At 43.8% G+C, this 23,360-nt stretch overlaps 1 protein-coding gene across 15 annotated transcripts in view; it reads left to right on the plus strand.

Annotated features, from left to right (window-relative positions):
• Window positions 1-23,360, plus strand: part of LOC144501380 (uncharacterized) — a 338,685-nt gene that overhangs the window by 70,955 nt on the left and 244,370 nt on the right. For 12 of the 15 annotated variants that reach the window (XM_078225050.1, XM_078225051.1, XM_078225052.1 and 9 more), the window contains exons 6-9: window positions 803-871; window positions 4,936-4,965; window positions 12,369-12,431; window positions 16,421-16,447. In XM_078225050.1, coding sequence (XP_078081176.1) covers window positions 803-871; window positions 4,936-4,965; window positions 12,369-12,431; window positions 16,421-16,447 — 189 coding nt within the window. The remainder of the gene's footprint in view (window positions 1-802; window positions 872-4,935; window positions 4,966-12,368; window positions 12,432-16,420; window positions 16,448-23,360) is intronic. The other 3 variants (XM_078225064.1, XM_078225062.1, XM_078225066.1) reach the window with 1 other exon arrangement.

The following is a 23,360-nucleotide window of genomic DNA, read 5'->3' on the forward strand; positions in this document are numbered from 1 at the left end:
GACATATGAGACCAGAGAATTCTGGCCAAGGACTCTGAATATAATTCTATGACATATAGCTGAACTGAAATTGAAGTGTAGCCGAAGGTACAGGATGTATTCAGCATTACGACACTTCTATACTGTATTTCTGGCAAAAATGGAGGGTACTTCTCACGTTTATTGGCATAAATTGCAGGTCTTGAGATATGTATTCATAAACTGATTTGCTAAGTTTAATTTGTTTAATCCTTCATATAGTTGTCAAACTGGCATAGACACATTTTTCTTCCTAAATTCATACTGACACTCTTGTTTATTTCTCAACCTTTTCAGTTCACATTTGCATTATTATTTTTTATTTCTTAATTTGTTATATTCCTGTCTCTTCTCCTTATCTAATTTGAAGCTGTCATTTTTCTATTTGCTCCCTTCCCATTGGTTCTTGTGATTAGGTTGCTGTCTTACTGGTACAAATGGACAGATCATGTGTGGCGCTGAACTGCAATTGGTAGCCTATACTTTTTAAGATCAGTATTTGCATTATTTAATGAGACTCCTCTCGGGGCTCCCTTTATAAAGTTGCAGCCCAGAATGGCAATAGATAAGATTAGATAGAACTTTAACCGTGACTGTAGTACTTTGATCTTAGGGCCTTTATCACCCCATTGATACCCAGTAGTCAGAGTTCAAACTGTGCTTCATGTAGTTTTAGGTACAAAATAGTTTACTTTTTAAAGCAAATTGCAATGTATTTCTGTTCTTGAAATTATAAAAAATAAAAAATTACATTTCTGTGAAATATTTTGTGTTATGTTTCAAGGTGCAAGGAATCACGGGCTTGGTGTGCTTCCAGGCGTACCAACTGGAACTGGCTTGAAAGCTAAGCCAGGTAATATTAGTGTAGTATTTTGGAGTATTATAAAATCAGATTGATGTGTACTATTACGAGATATAACAATCAACACAAAGAGATGCAAACACACCTGACATTACTTGTACTAGGTTATACTATTCAATGGTGAAATCAGGCTATGCTAGTAATATTAATATGAATTGTCTTTTCTGTATCAGTTGTTATACTGTATATATTGGTTATACCACAAATGCATCTCGAACCAGGGCCTAATCTAAGACTGGAGCAAGGCAGTGTGAGACTTCTGAAGAAATTTCACTTCACATTGATTCTTACTATTTTTTAGCATTAACTGTTTGGTTAGATGATAGAGGTAAATAGGGATTGAAACTTCTTCGTACAAATACATAATTTCTTCAGGGTTTTCAGTGGGAGATTAGGAAAATCCCATGGCAGTTTTATTCATTCAACTTCCTTCCTTTCACTGTGACACATTTTGATTAAGCATGAGATACTTGATATTGGAGTGCATGTAACAGAGTTTATTAAGTGCTCAGCCTAACTTTATAAACATAAATTCTTTGTTTCTTCTGAGATCTTTGGAAATTTTTTGAAAATCATGCTCCTTTGTAAATGATATTTAATGTGACTTAAAGTATATGTCACAATGGCTCTGATGAAGGGTCATCCAGGCTTGAAATGTTGGCTCTATTCTCTCCACAAATGCTGTCAGACCTGCTGAGATTTTCCAGCATTTTCTGTTTTTGTTTCAGATCTCAAGACTTATTGGTTTTCATTCTTTGAAGGCAGCCTTTTCATGTAAATAATTGCAGTAGTTTACGCTAAAATTGCTTGCCTCAAACAAGACTTCCTGACATAAATGATGTTTAATGATCTTGATGTTTGAAGAACAAGTTTCTTATTCACTATCTTTCTTCACTATTGTTATATATTTAAAAGGGTTGCAGGTTGTTTTAAGAGCTGATCACATGATTTGATGGTGATGTCATTAAGGTGTTGGCAGAAGCTACTGTTTTACCTTCAGTATATATTCTGCAATGCAGAAAACACCACTTTCAATAAAATCTGTGTGTGCAAAACACATTCTTTTTCTTTCTGATAAACCCACGACCCATAACATAGTTCGAACATTACAACTACAAAATAGATCTCATTATCTAAGCTTCTTATCCTAGCTACTAAAGTTATCCCTTAATCATTCATAGCTAATATCATTTTTATCACTTATTCCCATGAAAAAGCACTTTTCATCTATAACACACAGGGTGTGAATGTCATCTCTCTAGCGCATAAGGAAGCTGATTCCCCTCTGAAGGTTGCAGGTTGCACTGGCAGCCATTAAATGGCATGGCCCTTGCAATGTGCTTTCTTGAGAAGGGTGTCCCCATGGGCTTCCACTGCATGCATTGGAATTGCACAGTGTTAATCTGATGTCCCATTGCCCTACTGACTAATGTGATGATCATTGCTCAAATTTGGACCATGCCTGTCCATTGTATAAATTTGTGCATCTGTCACCCAGGATTAGGCATTCAGTTACAGGAGGGGCCCAGCAGTGGTATAATTTAAAGGACCAGGCACCCAATTTATAGGCGAGGTGGTTTTTGAGAATTTTAGCTGTTGCAAAGTGTCTATACTGTGGAACATTATTGGAGCTTTTGTGCTGTGTTCATGTATTTGACATAGGTATGCTGGATCCTCACAGGGAAGGCAAATGAATAGGTGATGTACAAAAAAAGGCTTCAGCAATAATGGGAGATTTGGTTACTATGCCTCTGGGTCAGCTGCATGACAGAAAGATGGAGCAGAAGCTAATGAGAGGGCAGGCATTGCACAATGCCCTCTGCCAAGCCACTTGATAGTGACAGGAGGCTGTCTGGCAAGTCAATAATGCACCCAGCATCTTGTTATGCATGCCCAACAATGTTTTCCTTTATTCTGCCTATTTAAAGATTTTCTCTGACTCCCCTGTAGCAGGACTGGTTCATGACCTCACTATCCAGTGAGCTAAGTTAGTTCACAACAATAAAAGCAAAAAATTGTTTGAAATATCAGCAGGTCTTGACAGCCTTATTGAAGAACTGATGGAAAATCACAGATCTGAAACATTGTGCCTCTCCACGGATGCTGCCCGACATGCTGAATATTTCCAGCATTTTCTATTTTTATTTCAGATTTCCAGCATCTACTGTATTTTGCTTTTGAGTCACGCTTCACCCCTGGCCTGATTGCAGCCCACTCAAGCCTGGTGATTCCCAAATGCAGATCCCAATATTATACCAACCTACAAGGTACATGCAGTGCCAGTTTCTGAGCTGGTGGCTGTGTGCACCAGATCAGATGAAAAGTCTTTCTCCTTACGTGGTATGGTGTTGCTCTCCATCCTCAATCAGGGGATGCTCTGGCTGGGCAGGCTGCATTTTTTGGATGTTTGAAAGTAGAAAGCCAGATGAAAAAAGTTGGGATGAGGGAAGTGAAGTCAGGTAGGAAGCAAGAGGTTCATAATGACACCATCTACAGCTTGCTCAATATGCCAGATAGCAGGATGAGGATGATCTGAGTGTTGAGAGGTGCATAAGGCAAGGCAGGAACATACTTCACGTTGAATGCTCTGTGACATTGGATGTAATGAGTTGCCTTGTAGATGGCCCAATGATGTTAACAGCCATCTCCTCTATAGGTCTTTGGAGATGGAAATGTCTTTTTCCCCAAGCTGGTTCCTTTCTACTCCCTGTATGCCACTCTGTACTGAAAGAGAGGGAAGAATGCCAGTGATTATGTTGTACTTTGTTTGGGTGATGTGCCATAGCTGAATGGCTGGTGCTATGGGTGATGTGCCATAGCTGAATGGCTGGTGCTATGAGGGCAACAAGCCAGATGTGAGGCTGCCAGCATTTGTGTGAGTGTGAGGTGATGTATCTGGCTGTTAGGCCCAAGTCCTGAATGCCAGGGATTGCTGATAGCTGAAAGTGTGATGCATTGGGCAGCATGAGAGGCTGGTGGAGGGTTGGGTAGGAGAAATCATGTGAAGATAATTATTGACCATGACTGCTACTTGAGATCATTAGACTTCTCATAGCAGTGGTGTGAGATCCTGGAATTGACCTGCTTCGTTGCCTGTATGCTCACAATCTTAAGAATCTCCTGTCCACCTACACCACTAAGGCCTTCAGCATTGTATTCATTATCCTTTCTGTGCTGGTGTTCAATTTTCCTTGTTTAGATCTGCAACAACAGTGTTCAGAAACAGTCTCCTGCAATTCAGTTCAGCTTCCCTTTAAAAGAGATGGAGTGCCTTTAAACACAGAAGCCTGTATGCACCACATGCTATGAGCACAACAGCATTTGGTCCCCTGCTGAGTACAGGCAGCTGGCAATGTGGAGCTGTTTAGCCCTACTTTACGATCATAGAAATTAATTGATTGCACCAAATTTATATGCTGCCAATCTCCATTGGAATCATGGGCAGGTTACAAATCATGACTGGATGCCCAATAATAGGGACTATCCTATTTTTATCCCACAAACCCTAAAAGTGGAAAACAAGCTATGTTTACTTCTTATGATGTTTCAGGCCATGGAGTTTATCTTGGCAGGTCTATGGTTTGAAGATACTAATAAATTTATATTAACCCTTAGCTCCCCAAGATGTCTAATAAATAACTCTCCGAATGCCCATGTGGATACAAACGTTTAATATTTATCAGCTTAAATAATTGCCAGTCAACATCAGCTGCATTGTGGAATCTCAAAGAAGACTGCATAGAGAATAGTAAACATAAATTGTTTACAAAATGTTTGTTGGATGACTTTTTTTCACAGAACCTAAGGCTGGAATTTGCCAGCCTCCCTGCTGCGTGCTTTCCAGTGACAGAGACAACTGTTATTGGTCGCCGGTGTAACCTTCTGGTCTTGGTGTTTTGAGCGGTTCACCCTGTCCTGCTGCTGGGGAACCCATTGCGGGGGGTCGGCTTCAGCGGGACTGGCAGGAAGGGCTGGAAAATTCCACCTTTAGGATGTGCTATTTACGTTGATTCTTCATTGCATTTTCTAATTCGTCACTCTTGTTGTTATTGCAGGTGTTGGTGGTCAGTATGGATACCCAGCAGGTAAAGATATACTATCCTAATCTATAACTAATTTAATATTAACACTTGTAGATTGCAGTATATTTAAAATAAATGACTAAAAACATACCCTATGCATAAGGAATTTGGAATATATTCTGTTGCTCATCAATTGCATTATTATATGAATGTAGACTCATATTGATTTTTTAAAAAGAGGAAATAATGGGGTCTTGTTCATGTTGTTAATTCATTCACTCATTTCTAGCTGAGAGTTATTAACTAACATCAGAGCTCATTGGATGATAGAAATCTGATGATGAATGGAATACTGGCTGAAATCTTGGAATATTGCTAGACCCTAGAGTTGCTGATTATAGTGCAAAATTCTTGACTTGATTTCTAGAGTTAGTAAATGGAATCCTGGATCATTGGACTAGGGTTAAGTAGTTTAAGAAATCTGGTTTAATCTAGTGGCTCAATTGATAACATTGTTGGCTCTTTGTCAGAGGTTCTTGTTCAAGCCATACTCTGGAATTTGTGTCATAACACATGGTGATGGTTCAGTCAAGTCCAGAACTGAAGGGGTGCTACATCATGGGAGGTACCAGCTTTTGGAAGTGATGTTAAATGAGATCCTATATGCCTGTTCAGATAAATTTTAAAGAAAAGAGTGCTGCCAGTGTTCTGACCAACATTCTGCCCACGGGTAGTGCCACCAGATACAGAATAATTGGCCATGTCTCTCATTGTTTTTGGAACATTATTGTATGCAAAATAATTCCTGCATTTTCCAACAAAAATAGTGATTACACTTTCAAAGTAATTCAAGTACTCTGAAATTTTTGGGACAACAGCATGTTCTTTCTTTTTAATTATTACATTCTATGAATATGCATATTTGCTTAATATGCACAAATATGAATCACGGTTGTTGAAAGGAATTTGTTTACTAAAATGTGATGCTCCTGTTTCTCGAAATGTGCTACACCTTAACCAGGAATGGTAAGCTACTGATTTAGTTACTGTCAGCATGGAATATACCTGACAGATTCATGTCCTTATCTCCATCTCTCTACCTACAGTGCTAATTTAAGACCTACCTCTTTGATCAGGTTTTTGGTCACCCCTTTGAATAGCTCCTTTTGTTTCAGTGCCTATTACTTTGATTGCACTTCTCTGAAATAATTGGCATGTTTCTCTATGTTGAAGGCACTAAATAAATTCAGACTGTAGTTAACTGACAATAAAGATATTGGCCTAAATCTTCCAGGCTCTAAATTGTTGGAGACCATTTGTATGGCTGAAAAGGCACATCAGGAACATGTGGAAGCCCTGACGCACTGATCTATGTGAGAATTGCTGAGGAAGTTTCAACTTCAATGGGCAATTCTCACATCATACCCTCCGACCTTCCCCTCTCTGAGGCTGAGCGTGCTGTTCTCAGCAAAAGACTCAGCTTCGCACCCTTACGTCCCCACCTCAATGAATTCCTGGCTTGACATGATGTTGAACTCTTCTTCCGTTGCCTTCATCTCTGTGCCCACTTCTAGAGTCCTCCCCCAGCTCCACAGATCCTCTCACGTGCCTCCAACATTCTGCCCCCAATTGGATATCCCTACCGGGGCAATTACCTGCCCTCGATCTTTTCATTCGGTACTGTCGTTGGGACATTGGCCATCTCAATTTTTCTGCCCCTCTCACCCATTCCAACCTCTCTCCTTCTGAACTTCCCACCCTTTGCTCCCTCAGGTCCAACCCTGACATTGTCATCAAACCTGCTGACAAAGGGGGTGCTGTTGTCGTCTGGCATACTGACCTCTAAGCACCAACTCTCAGACACTTCCTCCTACCTCCACACCACACCACTGAACATCAAGCCATCATCTCCAACATCGTCATTGACCTCATTTCCTCCAGATGCCTTCGCGCCCCCCCCCCCCCCCCCCCCCCACAGCTTCCAACCTCATAGTCTCCCAACCCCGGACAGCCTGCTTCTACCTACTTCCCAAAATCCACAAAAAGGACTGTCTTACTAGGCCCATTGTGTCAGCATGCTCCTGCTCCACTGAACTTATTTCCTCTTACCTTGACTCCACCCTCACCCCCCTGGTCCATTCCCTTCCGACCTACATCCAGGATTCCTCTGATGTCCTGTGTCATATTGACAGCTTCCAGTTTGCAGGCCCTAACTGCCTCCTATTCACCATGGATGTGCAATCTCTCTACACCTCCATCCCACACCAGGATGGCCTGAGAGCTCTTCGCTTCTTTCTTGAAAAGAGGCCTGAACAATTCCCATCCACCACCACTCTCCTCCACCTGACTGAACTCATTCTATCTCTCAACAACTTCTCCTTTAACTCATCCCACTTTCTCCAAATCAAAGGAGTAGCAATGGGCACTTGCATGGGTCCTAGCGACGTTTGTCTTTTTATGGGGTACGTGGAACATTCCTTGTTCCAACCATGCCCAAGTCCCCTTCCAAAACTCCTTTACCGTTTTTCTGTTTCCATTTCCAGCAATAGACTATCTACCAAATCCATTACAAGTCCACTAACTCCCACAGCTATCTGGACAACAGCTCTTCACACCCCACATCCTGTGAGGACTCCATCCCTTTCTCTCAGCTCTTTCGACTCTGTCACATTTGTTCCGATGATGCCACTTTCCAAAGTGGTGTTTCTAATATGTGCTCCTTTTTCCTCAACTGTGGATTCCCATCTGCAGTTGTCGACGGGGCCCTCAACAGCGTGCAGTCCATCTCCCGCGCCACGGCCCTCAGCCCCTTCCCTTCCTCCCAGAATAAGGATAGAATCCCCCTTGTTCTCACATTTCACTCTGCCACCTACGTATGCAAAGCATAATCCTCCGCCATTTTCGCCAACTCCAGCGTGATGCTACCACCAAACACATCTTCCCTTCACTCCCTCTGTCAGCATTCCACAGAGACCATTCCCTCCGGGATAACCTAGTTCACTCTTCCACTATACCCAACACCTCTCTTGTCACTCATGGCACCTTCCCATCCAATTGCAGAAGGTGTAACACCTGTCCCTTCACCTTTTCTATGCTCACCATCCAAGGTCCAAAACACTCATTCCAGATTAAGCAGCGTTTCACTTGCACCTCTTTCAATTTGGTGTATTGCATTCACTGCTCCCAATGTGGTCTCCTCTATATCAGAGAGACCAAGCGTAGACTGGGTGATCACTTTGCTGAGCATCTTCACTCTGTGCGCAATCAGGACCCTGACCTTCCAGTTGCTTGCCATTTTAACACATGATCCTGCTCCTATGCCCATCTGTCTGTCCTTGGCTTGCTACAATGTTCCAGTGAAGCCACAATGTTCCAGTGAAGCTCAATGCAAACTGGAGGAACAGCATCTCATCTTCCGGCTAGGCACTTTACAGCCTTCCGGTCTCAACATAGAATTCAACAACTTCTCTACCCCACCTCGGCCCCCTTTGTTTTCATTCTATTTTGTTTAATTTTTTACTGCTCTCTACCTTTTATTTTTTATGATCTTTCTTCATTTTTTCCCCCCTACTTCATCCTCCTTCCCTTACCTTCCCCCCCCCCCTCGCTTACCCTTTTCTACGTTCTACCTCTGTCCCATTTCTCCCCCCTACTCCTCCCCAATATCTCCTACTGTCACAGCTTACAATTTCTCTGCCGTTTGGCCATTCACGCCCTTTGTTCTCTCTGTGGACAGCTATTCGCAGTCATTTCTCCTGGTTTCTATGGCTATGACTCATTCCCTCACCCTGCAGTATCAATATCTCCCACTTTCTATGCCTTTTGGCTTTCACAAAGAGTCATTTAGACTTGAAACGTTAGCTCTTTTCTCTCCTTACAGATGTTGCCAGACCTGCTGAGATTTTTCAGCGTTTTTTCTTTTGGTTTCAGATTCCAGCATTCGCAGTATTTTGCTTTTATTTATTTAGGTCAATTCTCTGCTCCCCAGGATCCTCTGTGAATATGTCTGGCTCTGAGCTAGAGTTGGAGACTCGGATAGTTCAGCGATATTTACCCGGATACTTACCCAAGAAATGTTGGATTATCTCCTGTGTAACCACACAATTGATTCCTCACAATCACCCGCACTACCCTGACTCAACTACCCCCCGACCCAAACTGACTAATCCCCGACCTCCTGGCTACACTCATGACCCAACCTGACTATCTCCTCCACAGACTGCCACCTCACCCACCTGCCACCTTGCACACCTTACTGTTTCACTTATTCATCCACTCACCTATTCATCTACTTGCTAATATTCAAACTTGACTTTTAAATTTACCACACGGCAGTTTGTGCCATTAAAAGAGGACGTGCCCTGACTTTACTTTGATGTGATGGAGCATTCCAAGGGACACTGCAATTTGCATTCCTAGGAAGGCCTTTTGGCTAAGATGAAGCATCAGATCAAGCCCAAGATGGGGTGCAATGCTTCATCTTGTCAATTTGGATCTTGTTCGTCAGATCAAGTTCAAGATGGGGTGCAATGTCTTGTCTTGTCAGCTTGGATCTTGTTTTGTCTCTCTTGTGGGGGCCATGAATTGGATTCAATTTGAACTTATTTTTTTGGATGGAATAAAAATTTACCATGGCCATTCAACCTAACCTGCACATCTTTGGATTGTGGGAGGAAACCGGAGCACTTGAAGGAAACCCACGCAGACATGGGGAGAACGTGCAAATTCCATACACACAGAGAAGGCCAGAATTGAACCCTGGTTCCTGGCGCTGTGAGGCAGCAGTGCTAACCACTCTGCTGCCCACTATACATTGTGCCTGTGGAGAGCTTAAGATACAATTTGCGCCAGCAATTAATCTCGAGAATCATAAAAGAATACATCACCAAAAGAGGCCATTTGGCTTATCATGCCTCTGCCAGCTTTTCACATTATCCAATTAGTCCCAGTCCCCTGCTCTTTCTCCTTAGCCCTGCAGACTTTCAAAAGTTATTATTGTATCATGCAGAGCAGAGTTATTATTTCACGCAGAGCACTCCAGATCTCTATTCTAAAGAGAGCCATCCTACTGTTTTTTATCTCATAAATTGAAGTTCTAGATTATTGATACAATTTTGGTAGATCTCCTCTGCACCCTCTCCAAAGCCTTGATATCCTTCCAAAAGTGTGGTGCCTACAATTATCCATTATGCTCTGGCAGGATCCAAATCAATGTTTTGTAAATATTTTTCATGGCTTCCTTGCTTTTGTACTCAATGCCTCTACTTAAAAAACCCAGGTAGTCCTTTTAAAAAATTTAAAAGCTTAACTTGCCATCTTCAAAGATCCATGTATCCCCATCTATGGCTCTCTCTCTCCTTGCCCCACTTTTAAAAAATTAAAATATTTTTAAAATTATGTTAAATTTCACTTGGCATGCATCTGCTCACCAGTTTAGTCCTTGTAAAGTCTTTTAATAGTCTCCTCACTGTTTACTACATTTTCTAGTTTAGTGTCATCTGCAAAATTCAAAATGGTGCCTTGTGTTTTTGTTCTTTGAAAATTATTTTATTTTTATTTTGCTCTTCCAATCTGTTTAAAGTTATTACTTTTTATACAGTCCAGAAAAGATTTGGGAACTTCAAGTACTTCATTAGTGGACTCGTCAACATTAAGGGCATTTAAAGGGTCATTGGATAAACATATGGATGATATTGGAATAGTGTAGGTTAGATGGGCTTTAGATTCGTTTCATAGGTTGGCGCAACATCGAGGGCCGAAGGGCCTGTACTGCGCTGTAATGTTCTATGTTCATTATCTTAAAAAAATGATAATAATAGCCTTGTCTATCATTGGCTGTTTTGCGTTGAGCTATTCCAGAGAATCTATCCTGCAAGTTCCTGATTTGCTCTGCTAATAAAATCAGTGTTAACACAGTAAAACAACAGTGCTGTATACTGCAAGTGCAACACTGCTATTCAAGAAAGAAAGGAGAGAGAAAGTGGGGCACTCCAGGCCAGTAAGCCTGACATTAGTTGTTGGGAAAATGTTATACTAGGGAAATTTTACTGATATATTTAAATCATAGTACAATTAACCAGAGTCAACATGGTTTAGTTTAAAAGATATCAGGCATGACCTTTCGGCTCTTCACGCCGGTGGTTCTTTTGGTCCCACAAACAGCACACTCTGCGGTGGCGTAAGGTGGAATCAATGAAAAATCCCATTGATAGCATCAGGACCAGAAGATCCTGCTGCTGGACAAGAGTGGGCCACCTCCCACCACTGAAAAACACATCACGGGGAGGCCAGAGAATCCCATCCATCGTGTTTGACAAATTTATTGTAGTTTTTTGGCCTGTTTACCCACTTTCTCAACCGGCCTTTCCACTCTCAATGATTTGTGCACATACATTCCCAGTCACCCTGTTCCTCAACCCCATTTAAAGTTATCTTCTTACTAAAACATACCACTTCACATTTCTCTGCATTAACTTTCATCTGCCACATGTCCACCCATTCAACCTATGCCCACTTGACATATACCACTATCCTCCTCCAATTTTAGTGCTATCTACAAATTTGAAACTATGCAAGCACACCTACATATTAATGCATGTCAAGAAAAGCAGTGATTCTCATTTTCATCGTTTCCTGTCACTCAGCCAACTTCATATCCTTGCTGTTAGTTTTTCTTTATTTTGTGGGCTTCAACTTTTTTCAAATCTATTATGCAGAACTTTATCAAATGAATGAAGGAATCTTGGAGCCACTTGTACAATTCATGCATCACATTGCTTAAGCATGGGCCAAAACCTACAGACAATGGTGTTTGCAGACAACTTGTCTTCACGATTCACCAGGGACAACAGAAACATCAAAATCCATGGATGGCGAATTAATATGAAATGGATCCCATTTCAGAAATATCTGTTGGTATTGTTTAAATTTCTTCTGGTTGTAAATTACACAGTGGCTAGAAATAAGCCTCATGATTTACATAGAAATACATGTAATTTATAGCATAGAAACAGGTCATTCAGACCAACTGACCAATGCAGGTGTTTATGCTTCACACGAGTCTCCTCCTACCTTACTTAATCAAACCCTATCAATGTACGTTTCTAATTCTGTCTATCCTCATGCACTTGATAAGCTGTACTTGATATGCTGTCCTTGAAATGCATTTATATTATTTGCCTCAACTACTCCATGTAGTAGCAATTTCTACATTCTAACCTTTCTCTGTGTAAGGAAGTTTTTCCCGAATTCCTTTATTGGATTTCAGAGTGACGATCGTATATTTATGTCCTCTGGTTTTCCATACATCTGTCCTTTCATACTATATGTCACAGATCAGCTTTATCTTTTCCAGAGAAAGAAACCTCAGCCTTCTTATCAGAAGACAGATATCATTATATCCTATACTTCCCACATTTAATTCTATGCTGATTTCATTATCTGAGTTTTCTTCTTCTTTCTGATAGGGTATGGTGGCTTTGGAGTAGGAGTACCTGTTGGTTACCCAGTTCTCTCTCCTAAACTACCAGGTATGTATTGTGCATTCTTTCTTCATATTTAATGATACAAACTATGTAGATGAGAATGTGAGGGGGGATTGATCTAGCAGAGTTGGAGATTAATTGGGGGAGTCTGTGGGAAGGCAAAGGGACATCTGGTAAGTGGCACGTTTTCAAAAGTGTGTTAACCAGGTTTCAGGGTAAACACATTCCTCTTAGAGTGAAGGGCAAGGCTGGCAGAAGTAGGGAACCCTGGATGACTCGGGATATTGAGGCCCTGGCCAAGAAGAAGAAAGAGGCACATGACATGCATAGGCAACTGGGATCAAGTGAATCCCTTGAAGAGTATAGGGGGTGTAGGAGTAGAGCTAAGAGAGAAATCAGGAGGGCAAAAAGGGGACACAAGATTGTTTTGGCAGATAAGGCAAAGGATAATCCAAAGAGCTTCTACAAATAGACAAAGGGCAGAAGAGTAACAAGGGAGAGAGTAGGGCCTCTTAAGGATCAACAAGGTCATCTATGTGCGGATCCACAAGAGATGGGTGAGATCCTAAATGAATATTTCTCATCAGTATTTACTGTTGAGAAGAGCATGGATGTTAGGGAACTTGGGGAAATAAATAGTGATGTCTTGAGGAGTGTACATATTACAGAGAAGGAGGTGCTGGAAGTCTTAAAGCGCATCAAGGTAGATAAATCCCTGGGACCTGATGAAGTGTATCCCAGGACATTGTGGGAGGCTAGGGAGGAAATTGCGGGTCCCCTAGCCGAGATATTTGAATCATCGATAGTCACGGGTGAGGTGCCTGAAGATTGGAGAGTGGCAAATGTTGTGCCTTTGTTTAAAAAGGGCTGCAGGGAAAAGCCTGGGAACTACAGGCCAGTGAGCCTCACATCTGTGGTGGGTAAATTGTTGGAAGGTATTTTGAGAGATAGGATCTACAGGCATTTAGAGACGCAAGGACTGATTAGGGACAGTCAGCATGGCTTTGTGAGTGGAAAATCATGTCTCACAAATTTGATTGAGTTTTTTGAAGGGATAACCAAGAAAGTAGACGAGGGCAGTGCAGTTGATGTTATCTACATGGACTTTAGCAAGGCCTTTGACAAGGTACTGCATGGTAGGTTGTTACATAAGGTTAAATCTCACGGGATCCAGGGTGAAGTATCTAAATGGATACAAAATTGGCTTCTTGACAGAAGCCAGTGGGTGGTTGTAGAGGGTTGTTTTTCAAACTGGAGGTCTGTGACCAGCAGTGTGCTTCAGGGATCAGTGCTGGGCTCACTGTTATTTGTCATTTATATTAATGATTTGGATGAGAATATAGGAGGCATGGTTAGTAAGTTTGCAGATGACACTAAGATTGGTGGCATAGTAGACAGTGAAGAAAGTTATCTCCAATTGCAACGGGATCTTGATCAATTGGGCCAGTAGCCTGATGAATGGCAGATGGAGTTTAATTTGGACAAATGCGAGGTGATGCATTTTGGTAGATTGAACCAGGGCAGGACTTACTCAGTCAATGGTCGGGCGTTGGGGAGAGTTACAGAACAAAGAGATCTAGGGGTACATGTTCATAGCTCCTTGAAAGTGGACAGAGTGGACAGAGTGGTGAAGAAGGCATTCGGCATGCTTGGTTTCATCGGTCAGAACATTGAATACAGGAGTTGGAATGTCTTGTTGAAGTTATACAAGACATTGGTAAGGCCACACTTGGAATACTGTGTGCAATTCTGGTCACCCTAATATAGAAAGGAAATTATTAAACAAGAAAGAGTGCAGAAAAGATTTACTAGGATGCTACCGGGACTTGATGGATTGAGTTACAAGCAGTGCCGGATTTAGGCATAAGCTAAACAAGCTACAGCTTAGGGCCTCACAATCCGCAGGGGCCTCACAAAATTTCAGAAGGTTTACAATGAAGAGAACATTTAAGAGCGGATACCAGAAAAGAAAAAGAAAGCACCAGCTTGAAGAGCAATTCAAAAAATTACCAAAATCTATGAGAGAGATCAAGCCAGCCAAATGATAAATATGTAATCAGTAAATGCATTCATTTGAAAATAATTTGTATTTTTCACTTTAAATACAGTGCGGCCCCGTTATAACGCGATGGTTGGGGTCCATAAAATGTTATCGTGAAAAAAGTGGAGTCGCGCTAAATCGGGGTTCAAGAAAATCAGCGTTCAAACAGTAGAAATTAAAACACATTAATTTTTAGTAAAGCTTTTTAATAACCAAAACAACAACAGTTTATTTCTTAGAAAAGTGATCAAGTGTTCCTTGCTTGAACGTAGCATTTCGCTGGCTGCGAGCGAAATCTAAAATGCTTCTGAGTTGGAGGATTTTTATGTGGTCCTACCTCCTGGTTCTCCAGAACCGGTACACTTGCCTCTGCCGGTGTTATAGTTACGTTACGGACGATCTCAGTGTCCGGCAGATGCTCATCGTCGGCAGAGTGCCACGGTGTAGCTCTTCTTTGCTGCATTCAGAAAGCTTTTCTGCCTCACGCACATCTTCCTCTGTGAAGCCGTACAAATCTGGCTCGTCATCATCTTCCATGGTGGATTGAAAAGGCTGGCCCCAGACCCTATTCCCAGCATTTATCTACACATGACGAACTGACTGGTGGAGCATGGTGGAAACAGCGGGGCGAGCGAGATTTGCCAATCATGAGCAGAAAAAAATAAGGGTCCAATGATTCATCGCGTTATATCCGAATTTGCGCTAAATCGGGGCGCGTAAAATCGGGGTTCCACTGTACCTTGCTATTAAATAATTAAAAGGCAAAATTATGTTTTCAATTTTTTTGTAGCGACCCAAGGTCCTGTTTTGGTACACACCTTTGTGAGACCTTTTGGTGTAACTTTTTAACAAGGGGCCTCCAAGCTTTATATAGCTTAGGGCCTCACCAAGTCTAAATCCGGCACTAGCAAGGAGAGGCTGGATAGACTGGGACTTTTTTCTCTGGAGTGTAGGAGGCTGAGGGGTGATCTTATAGAGGTCTATAAAATAATGAGGGGCACAGATCAGCTAGATAGTCAATATATTTTCCCAAAGGTAGGGGAGTCTAAAACGAGAGGGCATAGGTTTAAGGTGAGAGGGGAGAGATACGAAAGTGTCCAGAGGGGCAATTTTTTCACAGAGGATGGTGAGTGTCTGGAACAAGCTGCCAGAGGTAGTAGTAGAGGCGGGTACAATTTTGTCTTTTAAAAAGCATTTAGATAGTTACATGGGTACGATGGGTTTAGAGGGATATGGGCCAAATGCAGGTAATTGGGATTAGCTTAGGGGTTTTAAAAAAAGAAAGGGCAGCATGGACAAGTTGGGCCAAAAGGCCTGTTTCCATGCTGTAACCCTCTATGACTCTAATGTGACACTAGTTTCCAGTGGGGCAGCATATTATCTTAATTTGGAATTAAGAGATGAAAAATTGGGCTTGTTAGCATCCATTTCAAGTGCACAGTGAATGCTCCTAGTTCTTCAAAATGGCATATTTGGCACATATGCACACTTGTGGGGTGAGTCACACCACACACCGTATTAGTGCAGGAATTAGAACATGTACCACCCACCATATGCCATAGTGATGATGTGAATCATCATGCAGCACCTGCAATACCATTTTGGAGCTTGACAATCCAGCCAACACAATCTCCTGACCTCATGTACCTGTTCGGCAACAGGATAGATCCCTCACCAGTTATATTTAAAGAGATCAACAACTACTTATAGGTTATTTGCTGGTTAATTTATTTTTCTGTTGCTATGATTCTACAAATGCTTAGTACTTTCTAAAGTTGTTTCAAGTTGCAAAAGTCTACAGTGAGTGATGGAATAGCAAAAGGACGTTTTTCAAATTCCTTCCATCACAAAATGTTGCATTATGGCTATATCATGGCCATTCTTTCAGTTTTGTTATACTTTACAGCTGATTTTCAGACACCGCCCTGGGGGTAATCAAATCCAATTTGGATTTTATTGTTCAATTGTATTACTGATTATTATTATATTGCAGGTGGCTATGGGATTCCATACAGTGCTGGTAAGTATTTTCTTGTTGTTAATTGTATTATGCTGTAACAGATTTTAATATTGCAATTCCATTAGTCTTGGTGCAATAATACAACGCTGATGTTACTATGTCTACAAAATTAAAAGATGATGGTAGAATCCTATTCACAAAATTTTTGTGCTTACCTATGGTACCCTATGCCAAACCTTTTGAGGAGAACACAACACTGTTAAAGATTATGGATTACTGAAGCAGCTCCACTGCTATCATTATTTAGTATATTGATACACAAATCTGAATAAAAAATCTCGGGTCCTACCACCTTGCTGTGCCCATTGATCAGCCCAGCAAGCTGAGAAAAAGTGTGCAAAGCTAAAATCCAACTCGGAATGGTTTGGCGCCAAATAGTTTGATATGTTCCCAGCCCTTTTTGCTGACGTTAACTGCTTTGTGCCCAAAATGGGCGCAAAGCTTATTAGCATGAATTTGACTAGATTTCAGTATCATTACCGGGTTCGGCACACATGCTTCCCCCCTCCCAGATGTTTCCCACCTCTCTGGTGAGTCATCACGCTGGTGTGAATCACTACTGCTCGATAAAAGTGTGGTTCAGGAGCCTTAGTAGCGAAAGTGAGCAAGGAGGTGAGTACCATTGAACATCAGTCTTTGGGGCGCAGGGAGGGGTCACAGGTGTTGCCATGGTGCAGGATGGGGAGCTTGCATGGTTGCAGAGGTTGGGGGGTTTTGGGGTTCCTCAGGTCAGGGGTCACTGCTAGCCTGGGGCTTGTGTTGTGTGCATTCCCCCTGGCCACTGAACAACCCCCATTGGAGCCAATAGATCTGGCAGTGATTCTCATGGCTGCTGAGGAGGAGGAGGGAGACATCAGCCCATTGCAAAGCCAGCCCAGGCCAGAGGCTGCAGCAGAAGGACAGGGGGGCGTTGGTTGGGGCCCCTCACCCCGAGGGGGGAGCCGGAGAACGGCAGAGATGGAGACCCATGGTGTACAGGATACACATGTCCTTCAATGGGCTGCAGGATGCCATGTGGCGCCGTGGTCCTTAGTGATTTGGCCATGCCTTGGACCCTGCCATCCATGGCGACCATTTCCTGCCCCAGGCTTTCCACTGTGGACGGCACCCTTGGAGTGTTGGCCTGGGTACCATGCAATGTCAGCACCACCTCCTGCACCTGAAGGCTATGGTACTCCTCCAAACAGCCTTGCAGTTGCTGGTATGTTGCTGACAGGCCCTCCTCCAATCCCTGGCTCTGCTTCTGCATCTCCAGCAGCTCCAGGAGAACTGATCCTGGCAGCCCACCACCTGGCTGGTGGCCAGCTGTTTCCTCAGCTCCAGTAGACCCCCACCTGCCCGTGTGCTCGGAGGTTCTCGCCTGCACCTGATGTGCATCTGAGGCTGTGTTGTGCATGCCAGAAGCCTCACTGCTAACATGTCCCACTGTGATGACCGTATCTGCGCTAGTTGATAGTGCCTGTGATGCCTGTATCAATTGGTAGGTGCTTTCCTCCAAGGTTTCTTTAGAGCTGTCCTCTAAGGTGTTGACGAGGGTCTCAGCAGTGGTGATGCTGGGGGATGGGGGTGGGGGGGGGGGGGGGGGGTGGGGGGGGTGGCAGTGGGTGCGGTGGGGGCATGACAACTCCTGATGGTCTGGCCTCATTGGGGTCATTTTCTACAACAGAAGACACATTGTTCAGTGCAAGGAAGTGACAGGTATCTGGGCAGATTGCAACTTACTTGAGAAAGGTCGTATGAATGAAGGTTTTGTGGCTCTTCACATCTGTGGTGCACACCGACCTGGCTGTCATCACAGCTCTGTCCTCGACCTTCCCCCGAAAGCTCTAGTGCACACTCCTCAAATGGAGTGAGGAGGCGCAGCTTAAGGACCCCACTTCCATCTTCTCCTGCTCACAGTGATTATGAGCTGTCTTCTCTTGTGGGGACAAGGAAAGGGATTGAATGCCTGATGGATGGAAGGGTGTGGGGTGAGGGCAATCGGGTGGCATAAGTTGGCACTGCCTCGGCAGACAGGGGTTGCAATGGGGGTGCAAGGCGGCCGGGCACAGGAAGGCTACAGGGTGTCAGGGAGTGGATCGACGTGGACATTCCAGGTGCAACGTATGGGACTGATGCCAGGACTGGAAGTACACTCTTGCTGCCTGAAGGAGATCGTTCATTTTGTTTTGGCACTGGTCCCCGGTCCTCCATGTCAGTTCACAGGCACTGGCTGCTACTGCCATCGCTTTCCAGGCTGCATTGCCAGTCCACTGTCTCAAGGGTAGATAATGGCCCTCATGTACTCCATGGCATCCAGCAGCCATCTCCGCTCTCCCTTTGTGAACCGTGGAGCTGCTCTATGTGCTGCCATCTTCCTGGCATGATTGTGTGTTAACGCTTAAATGCAGCTGCCCATACTTAATATTGCACAGCCTGCGGCCACTTCATGCATTTGGAGGTTCCATAATTGTGTGATTTGCATGGAGGCTCTTTCATTTCACCAAGTGTTGGGAGATTGCGATACGGGGTGCGCTGGAAGACTGGCATGGAAAGAAATCATAGAAATCATAGAAACCCGACAGTGCAGAAACATTCCATTCGGCCCATCAAGTCTGCACCGACCACAATCCCACCCAGGCCCTACTCCCATATCCCAACACATTTACCCGCTAATCACTCTAACCTATGCATCTCAGGACACGAAGGAGCAATTTTAGCATGGCCAATCAACCTAACCCGCACATCTTTGGACTGTGGGAGGAAACCGGAGCACCTGGAGGAAACCCACGCAGACACGAGGAGAATGTGCAAACTCCACACAGACAGTGACCCAAGCCGGGAATCGAACCCAGGTCCCTGGAGCTGTGAAGCAGCAGTGCTAACCACTGTGCTACCGTGCCACCCTATCTGGAGGATTCCTGTTTTCTCTAAGTTATGACACTTACAAATTTTGGGGGGAAATTCTGTCCCATGTTTTTTCAATTTCCTAACATGTAAAGGAAAGTCACTGTAATCCCAGAAGACATTGGTAAAGCCACACTTGGAACACCGTGTGCAATTCTGGTCGCCCTATTATTTGATTTGATTTATTATTGTCACATGTATTAACATGCAGTGAAAAGTATTGTTTTTTGCGCGCTATACAGACAAAACATACAGTTCATAGAGAAGGAAACGAGAGAGTGCAGAATGTAGTGTTACAGTCATAGCTAGGGTGTAGAGAAAGGTCAAGTTAATGCAAGGTAAGTCCATTCAAAAGTCTGACAGCAGCAGGGAAGAAGCTGTTCTTGAGTCGGTTGGTACATGACCTCAGACTTTTGTATCTTTTTCCCAAAGGAAGAAGGTGGAAGTGAGAATGTCTGGGGTGCGTGGGATCCTTAATTATGCTGGCTGCTTTGCCGAGGCATCGGGAAGCGTAGACAGAGTCAATGGATGGGAGGCTGGTTTGCGTGATGGATTGAGCTACATTCACAACCTTTTGTAGTTCCTTCCGGTCTTGGACAGAGCAGTGGGCAGAGCAGGAGCCATACCAAGCTGTGAAACAACCAGAAAGAATGCTTTCTATGGTGCATCTGTAAAAGTTGGTGAGAGTCATAGCTGACATACCAAATTTCCTTAGTCTTCTGAGAAAGTAGAGGCATTGGTGGGCTTTCTTAACTATAGTGTCGGCATGGGGGGACCAGGACAGGTGGTTGGTGATCTGGACACCTAAACATTTGAAGCTCTCGACCCTTTCTACTTCGTCCCCATTGATGTGGACAGGGGCATGTTCTCCTTTATGCTTCCTGAAGTCGATGACAATCTCCTTCATTTTATTCACATTGAGAGAGAGATTATTGTTGCCACACCAGTTCACCAGATTCTCTATTTCATTCCTGTACTCTGTCTCATCATTGTTTGAGATCTGACCCACTATGGTGGCGTCGGCAGCAAACTTGAAAATTGAATTGGAGGGGAATTTGGCCGCACAGTCATAGGTGTACAAGGAGTATAGCAGGGGGCTGAGAACACAGCCTTGTGGGGCACCGGTGTTGAGGAATATCGTGGAGGAGGAGTTGTTGCCTATCCTTACTGATTGTGGTCTGTGAGTTAGGAAGTTCAGGATCCAGTCGTAGAGGGAGGTGCCGAGGCCCAGGCACAGAGTTTGGAGATGAGTTTCGTGGGAATAATAGTGTTGAAGGCTGAGCTGTAGTCAATAAATAGGAGTCTGACATAGGTGTCCTTGTTATCTAGGTGTTCCAGGGTTGAGTGCAGGGCCAGGGAAATGGCATCTGTTGTGGACCTGTTGCGGCAGTAGGCAAACTGTCGTGGATCCAGGTAGTCTGGGAGGCTGGAATTGATTTGTGCCATAACTAACCTTTCGAAGCACTTCATAATGATGGATCTCAGAGCCACCGGCCGATAGTCATTAAGGCACGTTGCTTGGTTTTTCTTAGGTACCGGGATGATAGTCGTCTTCTTGAAGCAGATAGGGACCTCAGATTGTTGTAAAGAGAGGTTGAAGATGTCTGTGAATACCTCCGCCAGCTGATCCGCGCAGGATTTGAGTGCACGTCCGGGTACCCCATCCGGGCCAGTTTCTCTCCGTGGGTTGACCTTCAAGAAAGCTGCTCTGACATCGGCAATGGTGACCCCAGATACAGGTTCATCCAGGGCTTCCAGGGTGGAGGGCATGCTCTCGCTGACCTCTTGCTCAAAATGGGCATAGAATGCATTGAGCTCATCAGGGAGAGGTGCGTTGGAGCCAGCGATTTTACATGCCTTCATCTTGTAGCCTGTTATGTCTTGCAGACCTTGCCATATTCGGCGGGGGTCGGTGTGGCTAGCCTGGGACTCTAGCTTGGTCCAGTACTGTCTTTTGGCATCTTTGATGAATCTCCTTAGATCGTATCTGGCCTTCTTGTATAGGTCAGTGTCGCCTGACTTGAACGTCTCAGACCTGGACTTCAGCAAGCAGTGGATATCGCTGTTCATCCATGGTTTCCGGTTGGGGAACACATGGATTTGCTTCTTTGGCACACAGTCTTCTACACACTAATGAAGTCAGTTACTGTAGTGGCGTACTCGTTCAGGCTGGTCGCAGAGTTTTTCAATACTGACCAGTCCACTGACTCCAAGCAGCCCCGTAGGAGATCATCCGATTCCTCAGACCAACATTCCACGACCCTCTTTGATGGATACTCCCGCTTCAGTTTTTGCTTGTAAGCTGGGAGCAGGAGCACAGCCTCATGGTCTGATTTGCCAAAGGGCGATAGAGTGGTTGGCATGTTTGATATTTGTGTAGCAGTGGTCTCGGATGTCTGGGCCTCTGGTGGAGCAGGAGACATGTTGGTGGTAACTTGGTAATACGCTTTTGAGCTTGAATTATAGAAAGGATATTATTAAACTAGAAAGAGTGCAGAAAAGATTTACTAGGATGCTACCGGAACTTGATGGTTTGAGTTATAAGGAGAGGCTGGATAGATTGGGACTTTTTTCTCTGGAGCGTAGGAGGCTGAGGGGCAATCTTATAGAGGTCTATAAAATAATGAGGGGCACATATCAGCTAGATAGACAATATATTTTCCCAAAGGTAGGGGAGTCTAAAACTAGAGGGCATAAGTTTAAGGTGAGAGGGGAGAGAGAGTGTCCAGAGGGGTAATTTTTTCACACACAGGGTGGTGAGTGTCTGGAACTAGCTGTCAGAAGTAGTAGTAGAGGCAGGTACAATTTTGTCTTTTAAAAAGCATTTAGATTGTTACATGGATAAGATGGGTATAGAGGGATATGGGCCAAATGCAGGCAATTGGGATTAGCTTAGGGGTTTAAAAAAAGAGGGTGGCATGGATAAGTTGGACTGAAGGGTCTGTTTCCACGCTGTAAACCTCTATGACTCTATGACCATAGGCCCCCTTCCCCTTTTGAGGGGTAGAGCTGACTGATGATGATTTAACCTGAGGATCATCACACTTCAAGTGAGGAGTAAGGTTGTGAAGGTGGGCCTTCATGAATAACGTCAGCTGGTATGGGAATTGAACTTGCACTGTTGGTGTTCTTCTGCATTACAAACCAACTGTCCAGCCAAATGAGCTATCCAGACCCTTAAAATGAAATGTCGCCATAGTCCCAGAGGACCATAGACTGCTCCCCTTTTTTGAGAGAGCTGACTGGTGGTGATTTAACTTGAGGATCACCACACCTCAGGGGAGGGGCAATGTTGAGAAGGTGAGTCCTTCATGAATAATCTCAGTCGGTACAGGAATTGAACTCATACTGTTGGTGTTGCTCCGCATCACAAACTAGCCATCCAGCCAACAAGCTAACTGACCCTAATGTGTATGGCTGGCAAATAAGGCTCTCTACCGGAAGGATAAACTTAGAAAATTACATCTGACATTTATAATTGCATTTCAGGGTGTTTCCCAGTTTATAGAACATAGAACATAGGACAGTACAGCACAGAACAGGCCCTTTGGCCCACGATGTTGTGCCGAGCTTTATCAGAAACCAAGATCAAGCTATCCCACTCCCTATCATCCTGGTGTGCTCCATGTGCCTATCCAATAACCGCTTAAATGTTCCTAAAGTGTCTGACTCCACTATCACTGCAGGCAGTCCATTCCACACCCCAACCACTCTCTGCGTAAAGAACCTACCTCTGATATCCTTCCTATATCTCCCACCATGAACCCTATAGTTATGCCCCCTTGTAGTAGCTCCATCCACCCGAGGAAATAGTCTTTGAACGTTCACTCTATCTATCCCCTTCATCATTTTATAAACCTCTATTAAGTCTCCCCTCAGCCTCCTCCGCTCCAGAGAGAACAGCCCTAGCTCCCTCAACCTTTCCTCATAAGACCTACCCTCCAAACCAGGCAGCATCCTGGTAAATCTCCTCTGCACTCATTCCAGCGCTTCCACATCCTTCTTATAGTGAGGTGACCAGAACTGC

The sequence above is a fragment of the Mustelus asterias genome, chromosome 12 (assembly GCF_964213995.1).
Source record: "Mustelus asterias chromosome 12, sMusAst1.hap1.1, whole genome shotgun sequence".
Classification (NCBI taxonomy): domain Eukaryota; kingdom Metazoa; phylum Chordata; class Chondrichthyes; order Carcharhiniformes; family Triakidae; genus Mustelus; species Mustelus asterias.